General features: G+C 39.9%; 1 protein-coding gene across 18 annotated transcripts in view; it reads right to left on the reverse strand.

Annotated features, from left to right (window-relative positions):
• Positions 1-1,604: 1,604 nt before the first annotated feature.
• PRR11 (proline rich 11) overlaps positions 1,605-27,211 on the reverse strand; it is a 29,594-nt gene continuing 3,987 nt past the window's right edge. For 3 of the 18 annotated variants that reach the window (XM_081585102.1, XM_081585098.1, XM_081585107.1), the window contains exons 2-12: positions 21,801-21,883; positions 19,359-19,491; positions 16,693-16,843; positions 16,159-16,281; positions 12,541-12,798; positions 10,873-10,971; positions 10,400-10,512; positions 8,614-8,673; positions 8,428-8,524; positions 4,083-4,190; positions 1,605-1,765 (exon numbers count right to left, since the gene is read on the reverse strand). In XM_081585102.1, the coding sequence (XP_081441228.1) occupies positions 4,122-4,190; positions 8,428-8,524; positions 8,614-8,673; positions 10,400-10,512; positions 10,873-10,971; positions 12,541-12,798; positions 16,159-16,281; positions 16,693-16,843; positions 19,359-19,486 (1,098 nt within the window). In that variant the 5' untranslated portion in view covers positions 19,487-19,491; positions 21,801-21,883 and the 3' untranslated portion in view covers positions 1,605-1,765; positions 4,083-4,121. Of the gene's footprint in view, positions 1,766-3,964; positions 4,191-8,427; positions 8,525-8,613; positions 8,674-10,399; positions 10,513-10,872; positions 10,972-12,540; positions 12,799-16,158; positions 16,282-16,692; positions 16,844-19,358; positions 19,492-20,773; positions 20,996-21,511; positions 21,884-22,267; positions 22,362-23,166; positions 23,471-27,211 lie in introns of those variants that run through there. The other 15 variants (XM_081585097.1, XM_081585096.1, XM_081585101.1 and 12 more) reach the window with 11 other exon arrangements.

Below are 27,211 nucleotides of genomic sequence, written 5' to 3' on the forward strand. Positions count from 1 at the left end.
TGAATTAAGCTCCTGTAAACATCTGTATGCAGGTTTTTGGGTGAATATATTCTTATTTTTATTGTTTTTTTCATATTCTTATATCTCTATTTTCTAATTTTTCTACTTTCTAATTTTAAAAGTTCTCTTGACAAGAAAAAAACCTGTAACTAAATGAGGTGACTGACGTTAAGTAAATTTATTGTAGAAATCAGTTTGCAATATATACATATATCAAACCATTACGTTGTATACCTTAAGCTAATGTAAGGTCATATGTCAATTATATCTCAAGAAAACTGGAGGAAAAGAATTCTCAAAGCCCTAAGTCCTGGTGCTGGTATTTTTGATATATTAAGCTATATTGGGCTTCCAGAAATTCTTCTCAGGCAATACTTATTTGCTAACAAGAATTTAGAAAGGACTGGAAGTGGGCTTTCAAATTTATTTTTAATAATTTTGTCTCTTTGGTTTTTACTTGTTTCCTTCTCTACTTGTATATGTCCAGATTCTCTCCCTCTTCTAAAAGCCAAAATAAGAAATTGTACATATTTATCCACATAAATTATGTTGTGATCCTCATCATGTACATTATTTGCTATGTTTAGTATGTGACTTTGCTGCTATAACAGTAACAATTCTTTCACTTACAAATCCAGAAAAAAAGTGTATATTAACCACATCATTTGTATAGATTTCTCAAGTAAACAAAATGTTATAAAACTAAGTTGAAAAGACTCCCTAGAAGAAAAGAAGAGTTACAACTCTCATACTTTGCTGAAGGGACCATTCATTTGTACAACCACTTAGAATACTAGTTTGACAGTATCTAGAAAACAGGCATGCTTTACCACCTAGCAGTTCCATTCCTAGACATACACATTAAAGTAACTCTTGCACAAAAGTACATGTTCAAGGATGTTCAAAGTGGCATGCATGGGGACTTCCCTGGTGGTCCAGTGGTTTAAGACTCTGCATTTCCACAGGTTCCACCCCTGGTCAAGGAAGTAAGATCCCACTTGCCTTGTGGCGTGGCCAAATTTAAAGAAAAAAAAAATAAATCATAGCATTTAGGGATGCATATTTAGGCCCGGCATGTTTAGAGAGTAAAAGAAGGGGAAAACAGATGAGTAGTTACTTTTTTTTTTTTTTTAAGAGAACCTATTTTTGGCCTAAGCCTTTGTTTTTTTTTTTTTTTTAATTAAAAAGCATTTTTTGGCGGCACTAGATCTTCATTGCTGTGCACAGGCTTCTCTTAAAGTGGAGCACAGGCTCTAGATGCGTGGGCTTCAGTAGTTGCAGCGAATGGGTTGAGTAGCTGTGGCACCCAGGCTAAGCTGCTCTGTAGCATGTGGGATCTTCCCAGACTAGGGATAGAACCTGTGTAGCCTGCATTGGCAAGAGGACTTTCATCCACTGTACCACCAGGGAAGTCGAGTAGTAACTTCTTGAGGAAAGAAAGGTATTAACATTAGGGGGGGAAACAGGCAGAACTTCTAGACACTTGAATGTCCCTTTTTTAGTGGTCACATGAGTGTTTAATAATGTGTCTATTTATGTCTTATGTACTTTCCTGTATGTGTTATATTTCTAGTAAAAAATGTTAAAGAGAAAGACCAAAGTTTTGTATTGTTCTTTATTCAAAAACATAACTGGATGCACTGTGATTGTTTATATTCTCTGGTTGACATTCAGTCTAAAAGTAAACAGTGGAAACAAATGATCAGCAACAATTTAATGAAGCCATAGCAGTTACCGGATTCTCAAGTGGGTACAAATATGAAACCTGTCATAAAAATTAGTAAAAGATACAAGATAGAACACATTTTAATACTGATACGATAGTAATAGCAGCTTTACAAATATTTAACCATAGGATTTCTATAGCTTTTCAAAAAAATGAACCTTTATCTCACAAGAATGACAAAATCATTTAAATTGATACAGTACACACTGGTTTATTAATATTATAAACATTATTAGATGTCCCATAAAATATTGTTACAAATACTCACCTGCTTTATTCTCAGTGATCATTCCCTTTATTTTACTTAATATAAACATAGTAACAGGTTTAAAAAGTTTTTATTAGAAACTACAGATGTATTTCTTAACTTCAGTATCTGTTTAATTTTCATCCATAAATGTAAATATAAATGTGGGTCTCATCAAAACAAAAACACTGTTCCCATATCTGCTTTCCAGCCTGGTGACTTTTCACAACCCTCTATTTGGCATCTCAAAGTTACATTTATCTGAGGGAATATAGGCATTTTGGGGAAATTACTAAAATATTTTTTTAGCCTAATCAGGGAATATTTCAGGGACATCATCTATGTAACTGCTTCCTGCTGGGTTAGAAAGTTCAGTGTAAAACTGACACTCCTTGATTCCCTTCCATGAGGAGCCACTATCCTTATTCTTGGAACTGCAGTGGAAGTTATCAGCATCAGCGCTAACGCTGTGCCTTCAGAGTCTCACTCACCCTAATGGGAGTTCCTCTTCTCTCGGGATATTTAGCACATTAGTGATAGGGGTCCTGGCTGAAGCTACAGTAGTATCTACCGCTAAGCAGACATAACTGACAAAACCGGGGGCTCCCAGATATTGGCAACCTTGTAGGAGACTGACTGGTAGGGTGGCCAAATAAAACACAGGATGTTCAGCTAAAGTTGAAATTCAGAAAAACAACGATGTATTTTTTTAAGTATAAATATATTTCCTAGGCAATATTTGGTGGTGGTGGTTTAGTCACTAAGTCTTGTCTGACTCTTGCAACCCCATGGACTGTAGCCTGCCAGCCTCCTCTGTCCATGGGATTCTCCAGGCAAGAATACTGGAGTAGGTTGCCATTTTCTCCTCCAGGGGATCTTCCCGACCCAATCGAACCTGGATCTCCTGCATTACAGGCAGATTCTTTACCGACTGAGCTACAAGGGAAGCCTATGGCAATATTTAGGACATAGTTATACTTAAAAAATTACTCATTGTTTAATGGGCCCTATATATACTTAAGTTATTTGCTGTTTATCTGAAATCCAAATTTGATGGGAGTGTCATGTATTTATGGGTTTCCAAGGTGGTGCGAGTGGTAAAGAACTGCCTGCCAATGCTGAAGACATGAGATGCAGGTTGGATCCCTGGGTTGGGAAGATCCCTTGGAGGAAGGCATGGCAACTTACTCTAGTATTTTTGCCTGGAGCATCCCATGGACAGAGGAGCCTGGCGGGCTATGTCCATTGGGTTGCAAAAAGTTGGACACAACTGAAGTGACTTAGCAGGGATGTATTTATATTTGCTAAGTCTGGCAACCCCGAATTGGCAGGATAAAGTAAAATCCTGTGATTGTGCAGAATTACTGTTATTGAATTGAAAGGTGGTTGAGGACAGAGAATCAGGTCTTGCAGTGAATCTGCTATGGACCTCAGAGAATCCCTGGTGGCACTGTGGAAAACCCAAGGTTCATGTGGAGGTCTTCATGAAGTCTATATTTAGCTGTAGGAATGTGGATAGCAGATAGCAAAGTAAGGGATATCCCAGATTTCAGTAGGCCAGATATTGTTACCTACCTAAGATACTAGAAATGAAATTCTAATTTTTAAGGTCGCGTTTGGCCTTTCACTTCAAATCCTTTTGGAATAGTTAGGTTTGGATGGGAGATGATCTTACTTAATTGCTTATAGGGAACAGAAATAAAATCTAGAGGGTCTTTATGGGTTAAGTAACACTTAATGAATGCATGAGCTTTACAGGATGAAATATTTTGCTTTTCAATTTCCTGAGAATACTCACGATGAATGAGTACCAGGTTATTTTATTAATGTCATAATTACCTATAGAGCACAAATTAGAGTTATCTAGTTAAACTGGAATAACCTTCCTAACTTAAACTGAGTAATTCCAGGATAAACATAACTTTGGGGATTGCATTTTCCCATCTGCCCTGTGAGCAATCATATAAACTAGAAAGTATTCTAATACCCACTTTACATTACAGTATGCATGGGCTCCATACATATTTTAATTCTTCAAATGAATTATATATTAATATAATTATTTATACATACTACACTTCAAAAGGATTGGGGTTATTTTATCTGTACATTTTATGGATCATTGCTGGGAGTCAGGCAGAGGTGGCATCAGTTTTGTTCATCAAAGCTGCTTGTAGAAACTGGCAGAGTTTGAGTTGGGCTTCTAGGGTGAGCCAGCTATGAAAAAAACAAGAAGTCCCAATTATAATATGAATTATGTTCTTGTGGCCAGCATAGCTCTCCTTCCTCGCTATCAGAACCCAGATTTTATGCAAGACAGCAATGCGGCCAGATTCTAAAAATGACTTTTTCCAACTTCCCTAATATAATCAAAGTTCTTGGATATCAACTGTTTAAAGAGATGAAGGGCAGTTTAGCTAGGATGTATTAAGGTTGGAAGAGAGGTGACGACATGGGGAACCTGCTATACCCTGTATTCACTGCCTATTTCCCGAGGCAATATGCAGAAAAGAAAAATAAGCCTCCATTTGCTTAAGCCTCTATAGTCAGATTTCTCTTACCCACAGTCAAACGAAAAACCTAACTAATAGGAGTGGGGAAAGTTATTCCATGTCTAAAACAAGTTTTTACTAAATACCCTGTATCTTTGGCCACCTGATGCAAAGAGCCGACTCACTGAAAAAAAAACCTTGATGCTAGGAAAGACTGAGGGCAGGAGAAGGGGGCAACAGAGGATGAGCTGGTTGGATGGCATCACTGACTCAATGGACATGAGTTTGAGTAAACTCCAGGAGACAGTGAAGGACAGAGAAGACTGGTGTGCTGCAGGTCAAGGGGTTGCAAAGAGTCGGAGACAGCTTAGCAATTGAACAACAACCACCATCCTCTACTAAGTGGACTTTGGAGAGCACAACATATGGCAAAGGGCTCATCTGTGATATTTTTAAACTATTTATTTTTGGCTGAGCTGAGTTTTCATTGCTTTGTGCAGGTTTTCTCGAGTTGTGGCTAGCAGGGGCTACTCTTCATGGCGTGTGCGGGCTTCTCATTGTGGCGGCTTCTCTTGTTGCGGAGCACAAGCTCTAGGCCTTGGGCTCAGGAGTTGTGTGCACCCTTCAGTGATTCCTCGGCATGTGGAATCTTCCCGGACCAGGGATTGAACCGAGTTGTTCCCTGCATTGGCAGGTGGGTTCCTGTCCACTGCACCACCAGGAAAGACCCTCATCTGTGATTTTTGATGCTGTTTTTCAGTACATGGGTTTACTGTTCATTATATTTTTACTTGCTTCCACGTTAACCAATCCACTATAGTAGTTATAGGGTGGGGCAGGGACAAAAAAGACCTAGAGCTGAACAAAGGGAAGGGTGGAGTTCCTTGTGGTTAGGATTTGGTGCTTCCACTTCCATGGCCTGGAGAAGGCAATGGTACCCCACTCTGGTACTGTTGCCTGGAAAATCCCATGGACGGAGGAGCCTGGTAGGCTGCAGTCCCTGGGGTCACTAAGAGTCGCATAGACTGAGCGACTTCACTTTCACTTTTTACTTTTAGGCATTGGAGAAGGAAATGGCAACCCACTCCAGTGTTTTTGCCTGGAGAATCCCAGGGATGGGGGAGCCTGGTGGGCTGCCGTCTATGGGGTCGCACAGAGTCGGACACGACTGAAGCGACTTAGCAGCAGCAGCTTCCATGGCCTGAGTTCAATCCCTGGTCAGGGAACTATCCCACCAGTAGCACAGCCAAAATAAGAAAAAAAAGGAAAGGACTGAGTTGTTAAATAAGGCCTCTGCCCGCTGCCCTCTGCCCCTGCCCTTCACAGTTTATGGGATAACCAAGGAACGTGATCTAGGAATGGACTCCTATTGGCTGCTCCAGAGGAGGAAAGGGGAATCAGGCCACACCTGCAAAGAAGGCCACACAGTGCCCAGCAGGACAAGCTGACTGGCAAGAGGGAAACCAAGCTATCCTGCGAAAGGAACTGATTCCTTTTTTTAAAAACAATAATTGATTACGATGTTATATTAGTTTCAGGTATAAAACTTCAGATTCTTTCCATTATAGGTTACTATGAGATCCTAAATATCGTTCCCTGTGCTATACAGTAGGTCCTTGTTGGTTATCTATTTTATATTATATAGTAGTATATATCTGTTAATCCCAACCTTCTAATTTATCCCCCACCCCCCTACTTCTTTGGTAACCGAAAGTTTGTTTTCTACGTCTGTTAAGTCTGCTTCAGTTTTCTAAATAAGTTTATTTGTATTATTTTTTTAGATTCCATATATGTGATATATATATAATATTGGTCTTTCTCTGCCTGACTAACTTCACTTAGTATGATAATCTCTAGGTCCATTTATGTTGTTGCAAATGGCATTATTTCATTATTTCTTATGGCTGAATAACATTCCATTTCATATATTCATATATATTCATATGAATTCATATATATTCATATATATATATACACATATATATATATGTATATATATATATATATATGACATCTTTATCCATTCATCTGTTGATGGAAATTTAGGTCGCTTCCATGTCTTGGCTATTACTGCTATGAACATTGGTGTATGAATCTTTTTGATACAGTTTTCATCCTTTCTGGATATGTCCTGGATCATATAGTAATTCTATTTTTAGTTTTTTGAGGCACTGTTTTCCATAGTGCCTACACCAATTCATATTCCCACCAACAGTGTGGGCTGTACTCTATACCCTCTCCAGCATTTATTATTTGTAGATTTTTTGATGATGGCTGTTCTGACCATTGTGAGGTGATACTTTATTAGGGTTTTAATTTGCATTTCTCAATAGTTAGTGATGTGGAGTATCTATTCATGTGCCTGCAAGCCATCTGTATATCTTCTTTGGAGAAATGTCTGTTTAGGTCTTTTGCCAATTTTTTTATTGAGTGTTTATTTGTTTGATATTGAGTTGTATGAACTACTGATATATTTTGGATATTAAGCCCTTGTCAGTCACATTATTCACAAATATTCTCTTCCATTCAGTAGGTTGTTTTTGTTTTATGGCTTCCTTTGCTGTCTAAAAGCTTTTAGTTTGATTTGGTCCCATTTGCTTATTTTTGCTTTTATTTCTTTCACAAAAGGCAAAAACTTCTCAACAAGGGAATAAATGAAGGGAGGACAGTGTTGGGGTGGGAAGAGTGTCTGCAGCGGAATTTGTAGTGAGTCTGTTGGGCCAGAGGGAGATGGAAATGTAAGCTTCACAGCCAAGAGGCCAGCAGCCCTGAGCCCCAGCACTCTAGCAAGAAGGGGCTACTTCTCACAGATCTGATGATAAAGGGAATCAGGGAGAAGAGACAAATAGAGTTTGGAAGAAATCACACAAGGGCCAACCGATGCACTGGATTTTGGTGTGCGGGTCATACAGGCAGGTGACAAAGAAAGCTGCCAAGATGTTTTCGTATCAGCTCTGCATTATCTGACTCCTATCTTCATCTCCATCCCTGTCTCTCTGTTACAGCCTCACTGGCCACTTTCCAATTCCCTGGATAGACCCTGATCCCTCCTACCATGAGACCTTTGCGCATCTTATTCTTTTTGCCTGGGACTCTCCTCTGTGACATTCATGGTGGGCTCACAGTACAGGTACCCTTTCCAGTTAATGCCTATTCATCCTTCAAGTCTCAGCTCATCACTTCCTAAGGGAATCTTTCCTAGATTACCCAGGTTGGATCAACTTTCTCCAAGTGTTCTCACTGAACCTTGTTACTTTCCTTCATAGAATTTACTTCAGTGCAAAATAACACAAGTTGTGATTATTGATTAATGTCTACTTTCCCCACTAGACTGAAAGCTCCAAGACAGTAGATCTGTGTCTGTTTTTGCTTACCACTATCTCCCTGGTATTCCAGCACAGTGTCTGGCATATAGGAACTGCTTAATAAATAGTTATGAGTGAAATTAATAAAAGCCAGACATTCATTGGTAAAGTAGATATGATAATCTTAGCTATTTCATAGCATTTCATGAACCGCAAATATGGAAATTCTTTATAAAGCATCAGTTCAGTTCAGTCCCTCAGTTGTGTCCAACTCTTTGCGACCCCATGGACTACAGCACGCCAGGCTTCCCTGTACATCACCAATTTCTGGAGTTTACTCAAACTCATGTCCATTGAGTTAGTGATGCCATCCAACCATCTCATCCTCTGTCCTCCCCTTCTCCTCCAGCCTTCAATCTTTCCCAGCATCAAGGTCTTTTCAAATGAGTCAGTTTTTCACATCAGGTGGCCAAAGTATTGGAGTTTCAGCTTCAACATCAGTCCTTCCAATGAATATTCAGGACTGATTTCCTTTAGGATGGACTGGTATAAGGAACTGTTTTAAAAATTACTATTATTAAGAAAGATACTTTAGATTATGATTTTAAATTAAAGAGTTTGAAGAAAAGGAACCAAATGCTTTTCGTAAAGGCTTACCTGAAATTTTCTCTTCAAGGCCCGGGTCATTACTGGGGTCAGCCCAGTTCCTGTTTCCATATTTTCTTTATTAGTAAGTGGTGTTCCACCTGGGCTCCTGCAAAGGTAGTGAAAATATTAAGAGCCGTGTTTTATGCCAACTTCTTAAATGAATTTAGAGAGCATAAAGATAGGAGAATGGATTACCTCTCCACATCGACTTTTCTAAGTAGTTTCCGTAGATCTAACTGACTTTTACCAGGAGTACTGATAAAATAAAAATACAAGAGTTAGAGCTCACCGGATTGTATAATTTTTCTCAAAGTAAAGCAATCATTTCAAAATAGGCAACATTCTAGAAAGTAGTTTATTACATTAAAAAATAGCAGTAGATGCTGATAGGAGCATAAAGTGATATAATGATTCTAATAATAAGAAGAATCTAATAATTGAATAACTAATACTTTCATTTTACTATTTTTTTTAAATAAGTTACTTTTTTTGACTTTGTAATTACACTTGTAAGAATCCATCTTAGGGCAAAACTCAGTTATGCACACAGATGATGAACAAGGATGATTATTGACGAGTTATAGAAATAAAAAAATCACAAACAACCTAAATGTCTCAAAACAGGATTTTATCTATGAAGTTCACATATTAAAAAATTACATCTATTGAAGAAGTCAACATGATTCCTTAAGCTAATTTTTAATGAGATAGGGGAAAGTTAATGACACAGTAATGGGAAAAGCTGTATTTGTATTATTGGGTTGGCCAAAAAGTTCATCCACATTTTTCTGTAACATTGCACAGAAAAATCCAAACAAATTTTTTGGCCAACTCAACATAATATAAATTACACATGGGTACATACATGTGTATGTATGTATATACATATTTCATGCAATATGTATTTAATATACATATTTCATACACATATACCTGTAATATGTATATTACATATTCATATTTCATTGATTCCAAGACATTCTAGTTTTCATATTATTTCTGAAACTGTGCTGATTTGAAAATTCCTGATGATATTTTACATTTTATAATAAATAGCACCATGAAATGGAAATAATAGTGTATATGCCTAGAAAAAGACTAGAAGGATAAGCAACAGTATGTTAAGAGTGGCTGTCTCTGATGATATGATTGTATGATGATTTTTGTTTTCTTTAAACATCATTGTATATTTCAGTTTTGCTATATGATCATATATAATCATATATAAAGAGTTAGAAATAAGCAACCCAGCAATCCCACTGCTGGGCATACACACTGAGAATTGAAAGAGACACGTGTACCCCAATGTTCATCGCAGCATTGTTTACAATAGGCCAAGACATGGAAGCAACCTAGATGTCCACCAGCAGACGAATGGATAAGAAAGCTGTGGTACATATACACGATGGAATATTACTCAGCCATTAAAAAGAATACATTTGAATCAGTTCTAATGAGGTGCATGAAACTGGAGCCTATTATACAGAGTGAAGTAAGCCAGGAAGAAAAACACCAATACAGTATACTAATGCATATATATGGAATTTAGAAAGATGGTAACGATAACCCTACATGTGAGACAGCAAAAGAGACACAGATGTATAGAACAGTCTTTTGAACTCTGTGGGAGAAGGCAAGGGCGGGATGATTTAGGAGAATGGCATTGAAACATGTATATTATCATATGTGAAATGGATCGCCAGTCCAGGTTTGATGCATGAGACAGGGTGCTCGGGGCCGGTGCACTGGGATGACCCAGAGGGATAGGATGGGGAGGGAGGTGGGAGGGGGGTTCAGGATGGGGAACACATGTACACCCGTGGCTGATTCATGTCAATGTATGGCAAAACCACTACAATATTGTAAAGTAATTAGCCTCCAATTAAAATAAATAAATTTATATTAAAATAAAAAAAAAGAAAGAAGCAAAAAATTACTATTTTAAAGTAGCAGCAGAGTGTAATACTGTGCAGTCCCTTACATTAAGACGTTTGTAACTCGAGTTGATAGCACTTTGGACTTTGGTTGCAGGGTGACGCGCTGCAGGTCAGAGACAGTAACCAGTGGGTTCTGTGCCTGTGGTGATGGTACAAGCTTCAATCACAAAACGAGACATTATTAAAAATGGATTTTAAAATGTCATTCAAAGTGTAAACATACCAAAACAACAAAGATTTGAATTCTGAGTATGTATAAAATGTATCTATTCAATTTTTATTCCAAAGCTTCAAAGTATATCTCTACCTTTTCAAGCTAATGGTTGGTGGATAAAACTGCCGAATTAAATAATTGGGGGATTTATATATTTTGTTGAGGAGATCAAAAATCACTCAAATAAAATATCAAATACTTTCCTCAGAACAGCTTTTATATTTAAGAGTTATGCTTATTTTCCACTAAGAGACAACCAGGTTAAAAAACGAAAGACCACATGTGTGGTCAACGATTTCTTACCTTTCTCCTTTCATCTAAACTCTGTGTCTTCTTTAATTTCACAGTCAGTAGATCTTTAACTGTTATCTGCATGGGTCCATTTTTTTTTAATGGTCCAGCCTTAAGATACAAGGAAAAATTAGAATTCAAATTGAAACCAGGACATCTAGTCAAATGCAAATCCAAATCTAGTTTTTAAAGCCTCAGAGTTAAAAATTAACTCTTATTTCCCCTAGGAGCCTATCAAATTCTTTCCATTCAACCAAGAACTGATTCTGTTTTCAGTATCTATGGATGCTAAGGCTACTGAAAGGGAGAAAGCAATGGCACCCCACTCCAGTACTCTTGCCTGAAAAATCCCATGGACGGAAGAGCCTGGTAGGCTGCAGTCCATGGGGTCGCTAGGAGTTGGACACGACTGAGCGACCTCACTTTCACTTTTATGCATTGGAGAAGGAAATGGCAACCCACTCCAGTGCTCTTGCCTGGAGAATCCCAGGGGTGGAGGAGCCTGGTGGGCTGCCATCTATGGGGTCGCACAGAGTCGGACATGACTGAAGCGACTTAGCAGCAGCAGCAGCAGCAGCAGCAAGGCTACTGAAAAATATTAGTGAAAATGTAAGGCTTTGAAACTAAGTAAGAGCTGGGCTAGTTTTCTACAACTATGCATCTTCCTTAGGAATCATTGTAATAAGATAGAAGTAGAAAGAGTTCCTCTAATCAACGTGAAGTTTTGCCTAAAACTACCTAAGAAAATGACACACTTGCCAGAAAGTAAGAACATATACTTGAAGAGGTATATATTAGGGCAACTGTAACAACAGACTCTGCATTTAATTCAGTCATTTTAAACCAAATATATCTGCAGTAAGAAGTAATCAGCTTTTTAGATAGGGCTGTGTATAAGTTAGTGGTCCCCTTGGCAGGTAAGTAGCTCTAACGGAGACTGGTTCTCCAGTCCAATGGCATTACACTTTAGGATCTACCAATTCTTTTTCTTCTTTTTTTAAAATGTTTTTTTTTTATTGTGATAAAAGTCACATACTAAATAATATAAAACATACTATCTTAGCTATATTTAACTGTACAGTTCAGTGGCACTAAGTATATTCATATTATGCAACACTCATTATCATCTATCTCCCGAATTTTTCACCTTCCTAAACTGAAACTCTGTCTCCATTAAGCACTAAGTCCCCATTTCTCCCCCAAAAAGAAAAAGGTAAGTCCCCATTCTCCCTCACCACCTCACCCTTTGTGCTTTCTGACCCTATGAATTTGCCTATTCTAGGTACCTCCTACAAGTGGAATCAAACAGTATTTTTCTGTGCCTACTGTTATTCTGACTTCACTCACTAAAGAGTCTTTGTTTTTAATTTGGTTTCCCAGACAGATTTTCCTCCTGGTAAAAAGGTATACCAAGAAGCCAACAGGAATCTCCCACCCTGCTGGGTTTCGTTCATTTATCCTCCAAAAAAAAAAAAGCACTTTCATTTCTAAATCCAACTTCCGTGATCTCCCAGGGGACTATGTCTTTAAAAACAATAATTGCCATAAGCAGGAGATGGAATGAGAACGAAAGGTCGTCCTTCCTGTCAGAGTCCTTTGCCCAGCCTTAAAAAAGACACCTGGCTTGACTCCTTCGTTACCCACTGACCAAAACACACCTTTACTAGACTGTTTTTTTACCTGAAGTGCTTTCGTGAGAGCAGATTTTCTGAGCAGCAATGGTGCTGTCGGTGGTGGGGGCGGAGGAGGAGGGGGAGGAGGGGGCGGAGGAGGGGGAGGGAGGGGAGGAGGACGACTCGCTGGCCGCGCTGGGCGGGGAGGGTGGAGAGCTGTGGGGTCTCCAGGGCTGGCTGGAGCACAGGTGGGCACGCCTGGAAGCTCACCACCCGTGTGACACGCTTGACCACAGCTGGGACAGGAGGAATTTTCTGAGATAGCCTGGAAGAAAAAAATTACATTTGGCAACTGAAAAACAGATTTATTTGGTTCTTCTTTATCTGAGCAGTCATCAAAATCATAGCTGCCACGTGTTGAATGTCTTCTCTGTACACCACGTGAGCTATAATATTTTTTCATTTGTCACAAGTCCATTCACTCATGCATCTATTTGTTCTGTGTGTGCTATATGCCAGGCACTGTGGCTACAACATGAGTCCTGTCTGTCTCCCCATCCAACTGATAGTCAGCCGAGGCAGGCAGACCTCAAACATACACAAAACACATTAGAAACAAGCCAAGTAATACTTTAATAAGAGCCAAGGCTTCCCTGGTGGCTCAGTGGTAAAGAATCTGCCTGCCAATGCAGGAGACACAGGTTTGATCCCTGATCCGGGAAGATCCCACATACCCCGGAGCAATTAAGCTTCTGTGCCACAACTATTGAGCCCGTGCTCTAGAGTCTGGGAGACGCAACTACTGAGCCTGTGAAGCCTAGAGCTTGTGCTTGCAAGGAAAGAAGCTGTCGCAATGAGAACCATATGCACCACACCTAGAGAGGAGCCCCTGCTCACTGCAACTAGAGAAAAAGTCCTCACAGCAATGAAGATCCAGCACAGTCATAAATAAATAAACAAAATTATTTAAAAAGAGAAAAAGAAGAGCCACGACGTGTGCTGTGAGCGTGAATAGCTAGAAGTCTAGGGAGTAATATTTAGCCATAATCTTAAGGATGAATTTAGGCTTATCAGGGGAAGAAAGGATATAAAGATTGAGGGAAGAGAGTTCTTGGCAGAGGGGAAAATACTTAATGCAGCCAAGAATATAGTCTATTCAAGGAACTGATAAAAAAAAAATCAAAGGTTGCAACATGACTCTTATGGGCTGCATCGTCTTCCCCAACCACAAGTCATATATTGACGCCTGAACCCCTAGTACCTCAGTATGTGACTGTATTTGAAGACAGGGCCTTCAAAGAAGTGACTAAATTAAAAGGAGCCATTAGGGGGTCTTCCTTGGTGGACCAGTGGCTAAGGCTCCACACTCCCAATGCAGGGGAACGGGTTCAATCACTGGTCAGGGAACTAGATCCCATATCCCATATTATCCCACATTATCTAGCACAGCTAAATAAATAAATATTAAAAAAAATAATAATAAAGGGGCCGATAGGGTGGGCTCTAACCCAATGTGACTTGTGTCCTTATATAAAGACAAAACTTGAACACATAAGAGAGACACCAGGGATGCATGGGCACAAAGAAAAGACCATCTAAAGACACAGAAGACAAGCAGAGGAGAGAGGCATTAGAAGAAGCCTACCCTACCAATACCTTGAGCCTAGACTTCTAGCCTCCACAATTGTGAAAAAATAAATTTTGTTGTATAAGCCACTCAGTCTGTGCTACTTTGTCATGGCAGTCCTAGCAAATGAATACAATGACCCTCGGAAGTTAGAGGGCATAATAGTTCCTAGAGGCTGCTATAACAAAGTATTACAAAGCTGGTAGTCTACAACAAAGAAAAGTCATTCTCTCCCACTCCTGGAGGTTAGAAGCCTGAAATCAAGGCGTGCATTCTGTCTCAAGGCTCTAGAGAAGAATCTGTTTCTTGTCTCTTCTAGCTTCTGGAATCTATTGGTATGTCTTGGTTTGAGCCCCTATGACCCAAGTCTGTCCCTTGGTGGTCTCATTGCTTCTCTTCCCTCTGTGTTCTACTCTGTGTGTTTTTTATAAGGACACTTGTCATTGAATTGAGGGTCCAGCCAGAGAATGAAGTATGATTTCCTCATCTCAAAACCCTTCACTTGATTATCTATCTACAAAGACCCTGGTAGATAAGATAATATCTACAGGCTTCCAGGGATTAGGACTTGGACCAATTTTTTGGAGGGCCATCACTCAGCCCACTACAGATGGTATCTTCCCATTTTATCGATGCAGAAACTAAGGCCCAGGTTGTAGGGTGATTTGCCTTTTCTCTTTAGGCTAGTTCACCTTGAGGTACAAATTCTGGGAGTAGGGGTACAGTCCCAGAAGTGTCTCTCCAAAACAATGAGCACAATGTTTATTCTTTACGTTTTAGACACTGAGAATAGGGGTCTTGCTTAGGGGAGTTTAGAGAGAGTGGATATCTATAGTTTTTTGCCTGCCGATCTCACTGAGTGAAACCAGTGAGAAACCACACTGAGTATTTAAAAGAGGGGACAAGAACTTCCCTGGCAGCCCAGTGTTTAAAACTCTAGCCTTCCAATGCAAGGGGTATGAGTTCGATCCCTGGTCAGGGAATTAAGGTCCCACATGCCTAAGGGTGCAGTCAAAAATTAAAAGAAAAAAAAACTTTTTTAAAGAGGGAACATGTAATATGGGGAGCTGGTTATACCACTATACTATGGAAGGGCTGAGAAGCACACAAGGGACAGCGAGGCAGCGCAGTCATTAGCGACAGCAAAAGCCACGAACACTCTGAGGCTGGAGGGTCAAAGGAAAGGGCAGTGTAAGCAGATCTCTGGAGCTAGGTTAACCCAGAGAATCTAGAAACATGGTGGACTTGACCTAGCAGGAGTGGGACTGAGGCAGGCAATGACAGCCATTGCTGGAGAAACTGCCCAACACAGAGAACAAAGGGGAAAAACACCCCATCTTCGCCTGTCTTCCTTGGGTCGGGAAGATCCCCTGGAGAAGAAATGGCTACCCACTCCAGTATTCTTGCCTGGAGAATTTCATGGAGAGAGGAGTCTGGTGGGCTACAGCCCATAGGGTCACAAAGAATTGGACACGCTGAGTCACACACACACACACACACACACACACACACACACACACACACACACATACATAGATATACATATACATTCATGTATTTGCAGTGCTAGTGGTAAAGAACCTGTCTGCCAATGCAGGAGATATAAGAGATGTGAGTTTGATCCCTGGGTTGGGAAGATCCCCTGGAGGAAGACATGGCGACCCATCCCATTCCAATATTCTTGCCTGGAGAATCCCATGGACAGGGGAGCCTGGTAGGCTATAGTCCAGGGGCTGCAAAGAGTTGGACATGACTGAGCAACTAACACTTTTACTTTTCTCGCTCCTTCTAGCCTCTCATCAGTGTTTCCCATGAGTGCACACCGGGAGAAAGGTGACATGGAGCTCAGGCAATGGCGCCTGCAGGGGTCAGCCCCGCTGCAATGCAGAGCAGAGCCTCTGCAGTTTAAGGAAGAAATCTGACAGCAAAGATGCTCAGAACTAGCACTAGCCTGTAGCCACTCCTCCTTCTAATGAAAGCATGCTGGGGTTCCAACGCAGGACTAGCCCTTCCCTCCTTACCTAATTCTGGCTTTGTTTCTCATTTGATAATACTAACCTTCAGTGCTTCCTGGAGCTTGCATACTTCCTTTTCCAAAATACAAAACCGTTGTTTTAGACTACAAAGTTCTTGGTGGCAGAGACGGGATGGAAAGATGGTGTTTTTTAAAACTTCGAAACTCTGAAATTCACAAATAAAGAAGTCTGACTCCATTGAGTATTTTGATAAAGAAAATGCTATGATGTATGTTTTACAGAAGTGAAGGCAACAACAAAGATCTACTGTATAGCACAGGAAACTATATTCAATATCTTTTAATAATCTATAATGGAAAATAATGTGAAAAAGAATATATATGTGTGTGTGTAACTGAATCACTTTGCTGTACACCTAAAACTAACACACTGTAAATCAACTATATTTCAACTTAAAAAAATTTAATTAAAAAAAGTGAAGACAGACATAACCACCTGACTTCATATTATGTGAGCTAAGCTTGAGTGTTTACTGACCTGAGCACACACACATGAACGCACATACCAAGTACGTAGAAAAATCATAATGTTAAAAAAATGCACGTCAAATCCATACCTGGGTCATGCAGCTCTGGCACCAGCTGTATATAGACCATACTCTATTCGTCCAGGGCTTTATTGCATCTTTAAAACTGGGAAATCTGAAGTTCCAGGATAGTCTTAGCCAGCTTCTGCTAACGGGTATATCTGTTGAAGGAATAACTGCTCTGTAGGAAAAAGAAAATCAAACAAAGCGAAAACTCCTGAGTTGGAATTAACAGGCTCTAATTAAATAAAGCTCAACATTCAGAAAACTAAAATCATTGCATCTGGTCCCATCACTTCATGGGAAATAGATGGGGAAACAGTGGAAGCAGTGACAGACTTTATTTTTTGGGGCTCCCAAATCACTGCAGATGGTGATTGCAGCCATGAAATTAAAAGATGCTTACTCCTTGGAAGGAAAGTTATGACCAACCTAGATAGCATATTAAAAAGCAGAGACATTACTTTGCCAACAAAGGTCCGTCTAGTCAAGGCTATGGTTTTTCCAGTAGTCATGTGTGGATGTGACAGTTGGACAGTGAAGAAAGCTGAGCACCAAAGAATGGATGCTTTTGAACTGTGGTGTTGGAGAAGACTCTTGAGAGTCCCTTGGATTGAAAGGAGATCCAACCAGTCCATCCTAAAGGAGATCAGTCCTGGGTGTTCATTGGAAGCACTGATGTTGAAGCCGAAACTCCAATACTTTGGCTACCTCATGCGAAGAGTTGACTCATTGGAAAAGACCCTGATGCTGGGAAGGATTGGGGGCAGGAGGAGAAGGGGACGACAGAGGATGAGATGGCTGGATGGCATCACTGACTCGATGGACATGAGTTTGGGTAAACTCTGGGAGTTGGTGGGGGACAGGGAGGCCTGGCATGCTGCGATTCATGGGGTCGCAAAGAATCGGACACGACTGAGCGACTGAACTGAACTGAACTGAACTGAATTAAATAATTCTTAGCTTAGCACCTAAGAGTTGATGCTTTTGAATTGTGGTGTTGGAGAAGACTCTTGAGAGTCCCTTGGACTGCAAGGAGATCCAACCAGTCAATCCTAAAGGAAATCAGTCCTGAATATTCATTGGAAGGACTGATACTGAAGCTGAAACTCCAATACTTTGGCCACCTGATGCGAAGAACCAACTCACTGGAAAAGACCCTGATGCTGGGAAAGATTGAAGGCAGGAGGCGAAGGGTACGACAGAGGAGGAGATGGTTGGATGGCATCACCGACTCAATGGACTTGAGTTTGAGTAAGCTCCGGGAGGTGGTGACTGACAGGGGAGCCTGGTGTGCTGCAGTGCATGCGGATGCAAAGAGTCGGACACGAGTGAGCAACTGAACTGAATTCAGGTAGAGAAAAAATGCTAAGGAGAAAAAGATAAAACAAGAGAGAGGGAATGTGAAATGTTGCCTGGAGGTGAACATTTAAATAGGGTACCATGGAATGTCTCACTGAGAAGGTGGCTTTTGAGAGCAAACTAGCAAAACAAATATTTGGCAAAAGAACATTCCACGCATGTGTAACAGTAAGTGCAAAGGCCCTGCGGTGGGTGCCTGTCTAAGATGTCTGGGGAGTAGCAAGGAGGCTGGATGACTAGGGTGGAAAGAAGGAAGGAAGAGGATTAATGGATAATGTGAAGCAGAGTATAAAGGCCTTGTGGATCATACAAAGGGAAATTTCATTTTTACTCTGATAGAAGAAGACCTTGGAGAACTTTAAGTAGAGGTCCAATACGACATGATTTTAGTAGGCTCACTCTGAACGCTGTGTTGAAATACAGTGCAGAGGGGGCAAGGGCAGAGCAGGAAGGCCAGCTGGGGGACTTTTGCAACATTCAGGAGAGAGAGGAGTCAAGGATGGTGTCATGGTTACTGAATTTTTGAGGGTCTGTTTCAAAATTTTTTCTGTAAAGAGACCTTTAACAACAAAATGTGCAAAGTACGTTATTGTGAAACCTACTACCCTAGAGTTCTTAGACCTCAGAGTCTCTTTTAATAACACATTTAAGCCCTGAGTCCCAGAGAATAAACGACTAAACTTTACCAAAATGAAGGTTTAAGTTCCAGCTGTATGCCCCTCTTTTATCTCTTAGTTATCAGATTTATGCAGTTGAGTAGGAAAGTAGAAAATAGTTACTGTGCAAAGAGCCAGCTCATTAGAAAAGACCCTGATGCTGGGAAAGATTGAGGGCAGGAGAAGAGGACGACAGAGGATGAGATGGTTGGATGGCATCACCTGCCTACTCAGTGGACGTCAGTTTTAGCAAGCTCTGGAAGATAGTGAAGGACTTAGCAACTGAACAACAACAAAACCGCAAACACAATTCCTTGAGATTTTTCACTTCGCTTGAACTCTTATTTTTAAAAATAATTAATTTATTTTTATTTATTTGGCTGCACCAGGTCTCAGTTGCAGCACACAGGATCTTCGCTCTTCGTTGCGGTATGTGGGTTCTTGAGTTGCAGCCTGTTAACTCTTAGTTGCCGCATGTGGGATCTAGTTCCCAGAACAGGGATTGAATCTGGGTCCCTGGAGTCCTAGCCACTGGGCCACTGCAGTAGTCCTTCGTTTGAACTCTTAAACTATGGTTGCCACATGAAAATCAGGATGCTCAGCTAAAATTTAATTTCAGAAAAAAGATTTGTAATATTTTAAAAATATTTTAATATTCTATTCTACATTATGCCTTACCTTTCTGGGGAGGGTGGCGGAGGAGGAGGTGTAACTAGCTTAGACTGGAAGTGAGAGGCTTCTTTTCTTTTGAATAATCTTTTCGCTTTGGCTTTTAGCTTTCTTCTTCGCTGCTTGAATTTGGGCATGGTTTCTGTAGAGAAAATATTTACATTTTTTATTGAAGAATAATACACAGAAAAATACAATTTTTGACTATACAGTCAATGAATTATCACAAAATGAACACATCCTTGTAACCACCATCTTGGTTAGCAAACAGGTCACTGCCAGCAACCCAGAAGTCCGCCTGAGGCAAGAGATACAGGGACCCTAGGCTGAGCAGCTGGACTCTGCCCCCTGTAGACAGATATTACTTTTCTTTTCTTTTTGGCTGCACTAGGTCATTGTTGTGGCACATGGGGGCTTCTCTATTTGCAGCAAAAAGGCTTAGCTGCCCTGCAGCATGTGAGATCTTAGTTCCCCAACCAGGCACTGAACCTGTGTGTCTTGCATTAGAAGACAGATTTTCAACCACTGGATCACCAGGCAAGTCCTGACAGATGTTTCAAGATAAAGATAATTGCAGGAGCAACGAAGAGTTGAGTCTGTTTAGATAAAAGATAAAGAGACCACGTATTTCTCATTCTTGAGGTCAAGGAGGCTCCTAAGCTATGCAGGTGCAGAAAAGTTCCTCAGGGGAAGGGGAGCCAGGCCATATTATGTTCTGCAATGCAATAAAGTATTAAGTCCATATTTGTAACTTCTCAGAGGCTCTTGCACTGGAATCCCTTTTGGCTAAAAGATGCACACGCATACAAGGGAGGGCCCTCGTGTTGTTGTTCAGTCGCTAAACTGTATCCAACTCTGCGGCCCCATGGGCTGCAGCACACCGGGCATCCCTGTCCTTCACTATCTCCTGCAGTTTGCTCAAACTCATGTCCATTGAGTCAGTCATGCCATCCAACCATCTCATCATCTGTCTCCCCCTTCTCCTCCTGTCCTCAATCTTTCCCAGCATCAGGGTCTTTTCCAATGAAGGGAGGGCCCTGAGCAGGACTAAATAGGGACTCAAAGTCAAAGCAAGATGATTGGCCAGAGGACACCAGGAAGAACTGACCCTGTATAAGTAATTTAACCCACCTCGAAAGTGTGCAGCTTTCTCTCTCTCTCTGAGCCTGCCTGTGCTTTCTCTGCATATATCTTCTCTCCTAACAAGCACATTACTTGCCTCACTGCTTTTCACCTCTTTGCTGAAATCTTTCTTCAAAGCAGACAAGTGCCAGGGTGAGTGCTACGGCCCAGGTTCAGTCCTTGGTCAGGGAACTGAGGTCCCACTTCAAGTCATCATAGGCTGCGGCAACCCCACAGCCACCTGAGACCACCCTGAACTGGAAGAAAACTTAAACTCAGATTTAAACTATCTCTGAAAATACCTTGGCTTTGGCATTATGTTACTCTAATTTTGTTTTGGTTTTGTTTTGCTATTCTTCATTCAGTCAAGTGAATTTCTCTTTCTTCATAATGAAATCAAGCAGGACCTTGCAGGGCCTTCCCAGTGCAAAAGGCCTTTTTTGTCTCCTTTGTCTTGTTTGTAGAAAAAAGGCTTCAGTCTCCCAGATGTCCCTCAAGTTCCAAAGAGCAGACTCAAGCAGCTACTAATTAGAGAAGCGAGTGAATGCAGAATCAAAGGAAAAGCAGTCAAGCAAAAAAAGTAATAAGAGCTTAAACAATAGTTGAGAGATAAAACAGTCACAAAACTAATTCTTCCTCATGGGATATACATAACAACTGATGCATATCTTTGTGTCGTCTTGCAGAAACTAAGGACACCCCTGCACCCCGCCAACCCAGGTGAAAGATGGTGACTATATGCTGACCACAAGCACTTAGACCCCAAACTGGTTAGAAGCATAAATGTTGATGATTAAGATTCCCTAAACATCACCTTGTTACCTTACCACCAAGCAAACAGAAGAAAGTCCACCAGCTGAGCAAGCACTCTATGACCCTCAGCCCTAATGTTGCCTTTACAAATCTTTGCCTGGGTTTCCCTGGAGGTTCAGTAGTTAAAGACTTTGCACTGCAGGGTGTGCAGTTTTGTTCCCTGGTCAGGTTATTCCCACATGCCATGTGCAGTAAGACCAAAAAAAAAAAAAAAAAGAAATCCTTGCCTGAAAGCCAACGAGGAGTTCAGATCTTTTGAGCATTAGCTCCCCTTTCTCCTTGTTTGGTATCCTGCAATAAACGCTGTAGTTTCCTTCACCACAATGCAGGGTCAGTTGATGAGCTTTGCTCTGAGTTGGGCAAGTGGATCTGAATTTGGTTTGATTCAGAGAAGATGAGATGGCAATAGTTGGGTTGTGTCAGTTTTTAAAAGGAAGTAAATTGCTTTGCTGATAACATTTACTGAGCATCCACTGAACTTGGCGGAGTTGGTAGTGAAAGAAAAACAAAACTAACCTTTTATTGGATGCCCATTTACTTTTAGGCACCTTCATATAAACTTTTTCAGCGAATCTTCATTATCGTGCAAGGTATTTTCCCTGAGAAAGAGGATTTTCGTTACCATTTAGATCAGAATAAATCGAGGCTTAGAAAGATGAAATGATTTATCCAATGGAATGCACTAAAGCGTTGAGTTCAGATTTGTAAGTCTCCAAAGACCATGTTCATCCTAATACACTGTGATGCAGCAGTAGAATAGGTGATATACAAGATAATAACAACCACCCCAAATCTAAGATATGGGTGTTTCAAAACATTTATTTTAAAACACTTTTAAACACTCACTATATTGATATCAGTGAGTATTATCCCTGGTGGCTCAGTGGTAAAGAATCTGCCTGCAATGCAGGAGATGCAGATTCAATCCCTGAGTCGGAAGACCCCCTGGAGGAGGACATCGCAACCCACTCCAGTATTCTTGCCTGGAGAATCCCACGGACAGAGGAGCCTGGCAGGCTGCAGTCCATAGGATAATACAGAGTTGGATACAGCTTAGGCGACTTCTCAGCACAGCATCTTGATATCAAGGGGCGAAAGAGGGGTGGGAGATGAATTGAGAGATTGGGATTGACATATATACACGACTATGCATAAAACCGATAACTAATTAGAACTTTGGTTACTGTAAAGAAACTCTACTCAATACTCTGTGGTCACCTAAATGGGAAGGAAATCCAAAAAAAGAGGGGATATATGTATATATATATAGTTGATTCACTCTGCTGTACAGCAGACAGTAACACAACATTGTAAAACAACTATACTACAAAAAATTAATTAAAAAAATAAACACTAACTAGTATATTTAGATTTTAATTCAAATCCTTTCCTGAAGAAAATTAAGTCAGAGCTGGCTTGACATGAAGAAGGGCTTCACTGGTTTTAGTTGTTGCTACCTGAGGAACAAAGATGCCCTTATTCAAGCAGCAGAACTAAAAATGGTCTCAAGGGTTGGGCCTCCTTCTCTTCAAACTTACATTTGAATAGGAACAATTGGTCTTTAAAATACACATTCATTCCACCTTTGTTCACCCTGTAACCCTCCAGCACTTGGTATGCAGCTCTAGGCTTGCTAAGCTCTCAGATTCCAAGGACTGAAGAACCTCCCCCAGCCCCACTGTGGGTATTCAAGACTAAGAAACGCTTTAGTTCCAAGAAAGTTGGACTTACAGAGGACACCCTTCATGGCAATGGGTGACAGAGTGTGTATCAACAACTGTTACAGGAGTAAAGATTCTTGATAGCATCTTATTTAACTAATTGCCAGGCCTCAGATTAACAACATTTTTCTTAATTGTTCTTAAAGGCTTGGGAGACATACCTCAAGATAGCTGATTTCACATTTATTATATCACTTTTCCTTTCCACTGAAATAATGAAGGAAGGCTAAACAGGGATTGTTAAACACAAGGGATGTCTAAAAGATTAAAAAAAAAAAAACATAAAGCAAAAATACTCTGAAGGAAGATACTTAGGAAAGCCTCAGGAAGCAACAAAAAACTTATGGTTGCTAGAAAAGAAGTTAAACCTCATCAAATCCATAGCCAAGACTATTTTATGAAGAAACCACCTCTATCCAAGGCACAGGGTTCACTTGACTGGGATTCCCCGTGATCTGGGATTTCCATAGCAACCTCCCCTCGCGGTCTTTCAGCTGCTCCTTCACAGCCCTCCCTCCTCTCTTCCTGTTCCTCTCTCGCCTTGACGTCTTTTGTTAGGGATCAAACTGACAAAGAGAACTGGCTTCCTGCTTCCCTTTTTCCTGTATTCACCAATCCCTCAGTTATGAAAACAGACTTTAAAACGAGCTGGACATTCTGGTTAAACTCGGTGGATTGACTCTCTACCTCAACCTGCGCTCCAATGATGTGCTGGGATTGGTACTTACTGTTACATTTTTAGGAAGTCTGTGAGCCAGTTGTTAAATCTACTATTTAAATTATATAAACTTATAATTATGTAATTTAGATTTTAAAAGGTATTTATTTATAAGTATACAAAACTCAGAATTTCACAAAGGTTTTACTAATACGTATGCTCTTAAAGTTTTTTAACTTATTTTATCTATATAGTGAAAATGCTTTAGATGTATTACTGCTCATTTCCTCCCAATGCCACATTCAAGGCCTTCACATTGGAAACTTAGAAACTGGCCGTGAGGGGAGAATTTATACCATGGCTATTATAAAACACTACAAATTCGGGAATCCCCTGGCAGCCCATTGGTTAGGATTCCACATTTCCACTGTAGGGAGCATGGCTTCGATACCTGGTAGGGGAACTAAGATCCCTCACGCTTCAGGGTCAAAAAAACAAACACACAAACCTCTACAGATTAGGGCTTGATTTATTATTTTGTTCACTGTTAAGAAAGTGATGAGGACTTCCCTGGCAGTCCAGTGGTTAAGACTCTGTGCTTCCAATGCCGGGGGCACCAGTTTGACGCCTGGTCAGGGAACTAAGATCCCACATGCTGTGTGCAACATGGCCAATAAATAAATGAGTAAAAAAAGTGATAAAAAATGTTAATAGGGCAGATTAAACTTAAGAGTATCTTATCTGTAGTCATTACAGACTGAAACAGCAGAAAAATTGAGGAGTATTACTCCAGTATTTGAAAATGGTTATTTATCGGAAATTGCTTACTGAAATGAAGTTCCAACATAAATCTTTGTGTTTCACATTTGTCTTACTTCACAGAGTAAATGAAAATATTAACCAAGATTCATATCAGGACTAAGCTTGTTCACAGACTGCAACCATAGGTTGGTTACAAATGAAGTTTATAAAAAAAAATTAAAAAAATCAACAATAGCATTTTGTGAGAATCAGTTGGCTATATAAAATTTATAAGAAAAGGTATTATATATTTTATCATTATTTATGATAAAATAATTGTTCATCATTGTTTACATCAGTATACATCAGAAAATTTATAATAAAATTGTGCATATATATTTATAAATAATTATTAGCACACTACTGTTCCACTCCTTTCTGAAACATCATGAAAAAGACAGTAAAGGAATAAAAAAGGCATAAACTCATAGGACAAAGAATAGGAACAGACACTATAATAGATGATACATGTGAACTAAATCCTGGAAAATGGAACAGTGGTAACTGACTTGGCAGAACAGAGGAAAGCTGAGGCTTGACTGGATGGTAGAGAAACCAACAGGAAGCAAGACAAATCCCAGAACTCGGAGAAGTTTCAGACTTGAAAGTACCAAGTCCCTTTGCAGGTTTGGGGTAGGGCTTAATTGGATTAATTAAAAGTCTTCATAACGACTGGATAGGCCTTTCCCTCCAGTCCATGCAGCCGGGCAGTGTTCTGGTTTTCATTTTATGGACAGGTCTATTCTCTGGAGAAGTTAGAGTTGCTGAATTTGGGTCACCAGGCATAGCAAGGTCACGTCTATGTCACTATTCAGAAGACAGGGGATGGTCCTGAACTGAAAAGTGAGACACTCAATTCCCTTTCTCAGCTCAGCTCCCCAAATACAAGCCAAAGTTTAATTCCTGGCCTCAAAATCCTACTTCTCATTCCTCCTGGAGGAGACTAGATTCTTCTCCAGGGAAACTGGCTTTAGCTTGACAATATCCACCTCTGCTACTTTGAGCTGCCAACCAACTATCTTTTTTTGTGTCTTCCTTTGACATATAACAGCCAAGCATCATCAATCATTTTAGGAAGAGTCTTAAATATGAAGAACAGAGACCAAAATCAACAGAGAGGGAAATGGGAAGAATGTAGGAAGTAGAAGAAAACTTAAAAAAAAAAACCTTCAGAAAATGATATGGACAAGGACAGGGGAAAGGAAGGAGAGGGTGAGATGAATGGAGAGAGTAGCATGGAAGCATACATACTAACATATGTAAAATACACAGCCAAAGGAAATTTGCTGTATGACTCAGGGAACTCAAACCGGGGGTCTGTAACAACCTAGAGGGAAGGAATACGTGTACACCTATGGCTAATTCATGTTGATACATGACAGATATCAAACCAGTATTGTAAAGCAATCATCAACCAATTAAAAATAAATTTAAAAAAGGATCAAGGCCAAAAAAAAAATCGAGATCTTGCCTTCTTGAAAAAGGATAAGAAAAAGTTTTTAAAATTAAAATAGTAGAAATTTAAAAAATGTAACAGAACAGTTTGAAGATTAAAGTTTTAGATGAGAACAGAAAAAAATGGAGAGAATTTTATCAAATAAACAATACAAAAATATTCCCCAGAACTGAAGGGCTTGAATTTCCAGATTGAAATTATACTGAAATTATTCAGCATAATTTGAATAAAGATGCACATTGAGGCATGCCATCATTTAGAACACCTAAAGTAAAGAGGATATTCTAAAAGCTTCCAGAGAAAACACAGCCTAGATACAGAGGACTGAGGATAGAATGACATCAGAGTTCAACAGCCACCCTGCAGTTCTGGTGGAGAGTGTTTACAATCCCATACCTGGCCAAAATTTCAGGCAGGTGTGAGAACAGAAGTGAGATAATAATGGGAATTTCCAGGATAATGGTGACCATAAGTCCTTGGAAGACAGTTTTGCAGCGGGCCCAGGGCAGGGGTCAGCGAATCTTTCCTGTGAAGGGCTAGATAAATATTTTAGGCTTTACAAGCCATCTGGTCTCTGCTACAACCACGCAACTCTGCGTCAAAACAGCCATAGACAATGGCTGTGGTTGTAATTCAATAAATGTTATTTATGGCTATAGAAATTTGAATTTCATAGAGTTTTCATATGTCACAAAGCATTATTCTTCTTTTGATTTTTTTCCCACCTACTACAAATTGTAAAAACCATTCTTAGCTCATGAGACCTATAAAAATAGTAGTTTACTGACCCTTTACTTAGCCAGTGAAATAAGCAAGTGTAACAGAGGGCTTCAGCAGGAAAAAAAAAACGGAAATAGATAAATTACCTAGTGCATTTGAATATTCTGAGTGGAGTTTATTATTTTTCTGTCAAGTTTGGCCCAGGTTACTGAGAAGTGCTTATGAAAATAAACATATAAACAATGTCTAGGAAAAAGTTGTATAAGAAAATAAATGAAATCATAGTTAATATGTAATGATCAGCTGTTACACAATATTTTATAGTATAAACATTGAATACTTATTTAATTAAAAATTATGACACAGGACACTATAAAACTCTTAGAGGAACACATAGGCAGAACACTCTTGACACAAATGACAGCCAAAAATTATGACACAGGTAGATTGGGAAGACAGAAGAAAGTAGAAATTAGCAGTTCTCTAAATTTATACAGAGTTTAACCTTGGGGGAAGAAAAGAAATAGTACAGTATTATAAACATATTACTTAGAAACATGGAGGTAAACAC

This window comes from Giraffa tippelskirchi, chromosome 3 (assembly GCF_054371585.1).
Source record: "Giraffa tippelskirchi isolate mGirTip1 chromosome 3, T2T-mGirTip1v1.2.pri, whole genome shotgun sequence".
NCBI lineage: Eukaryota > Metazoa > Chordata > Mammalia > Artiodactyla > Giraffidae > Giraffa > Giraffa tippelskirchi.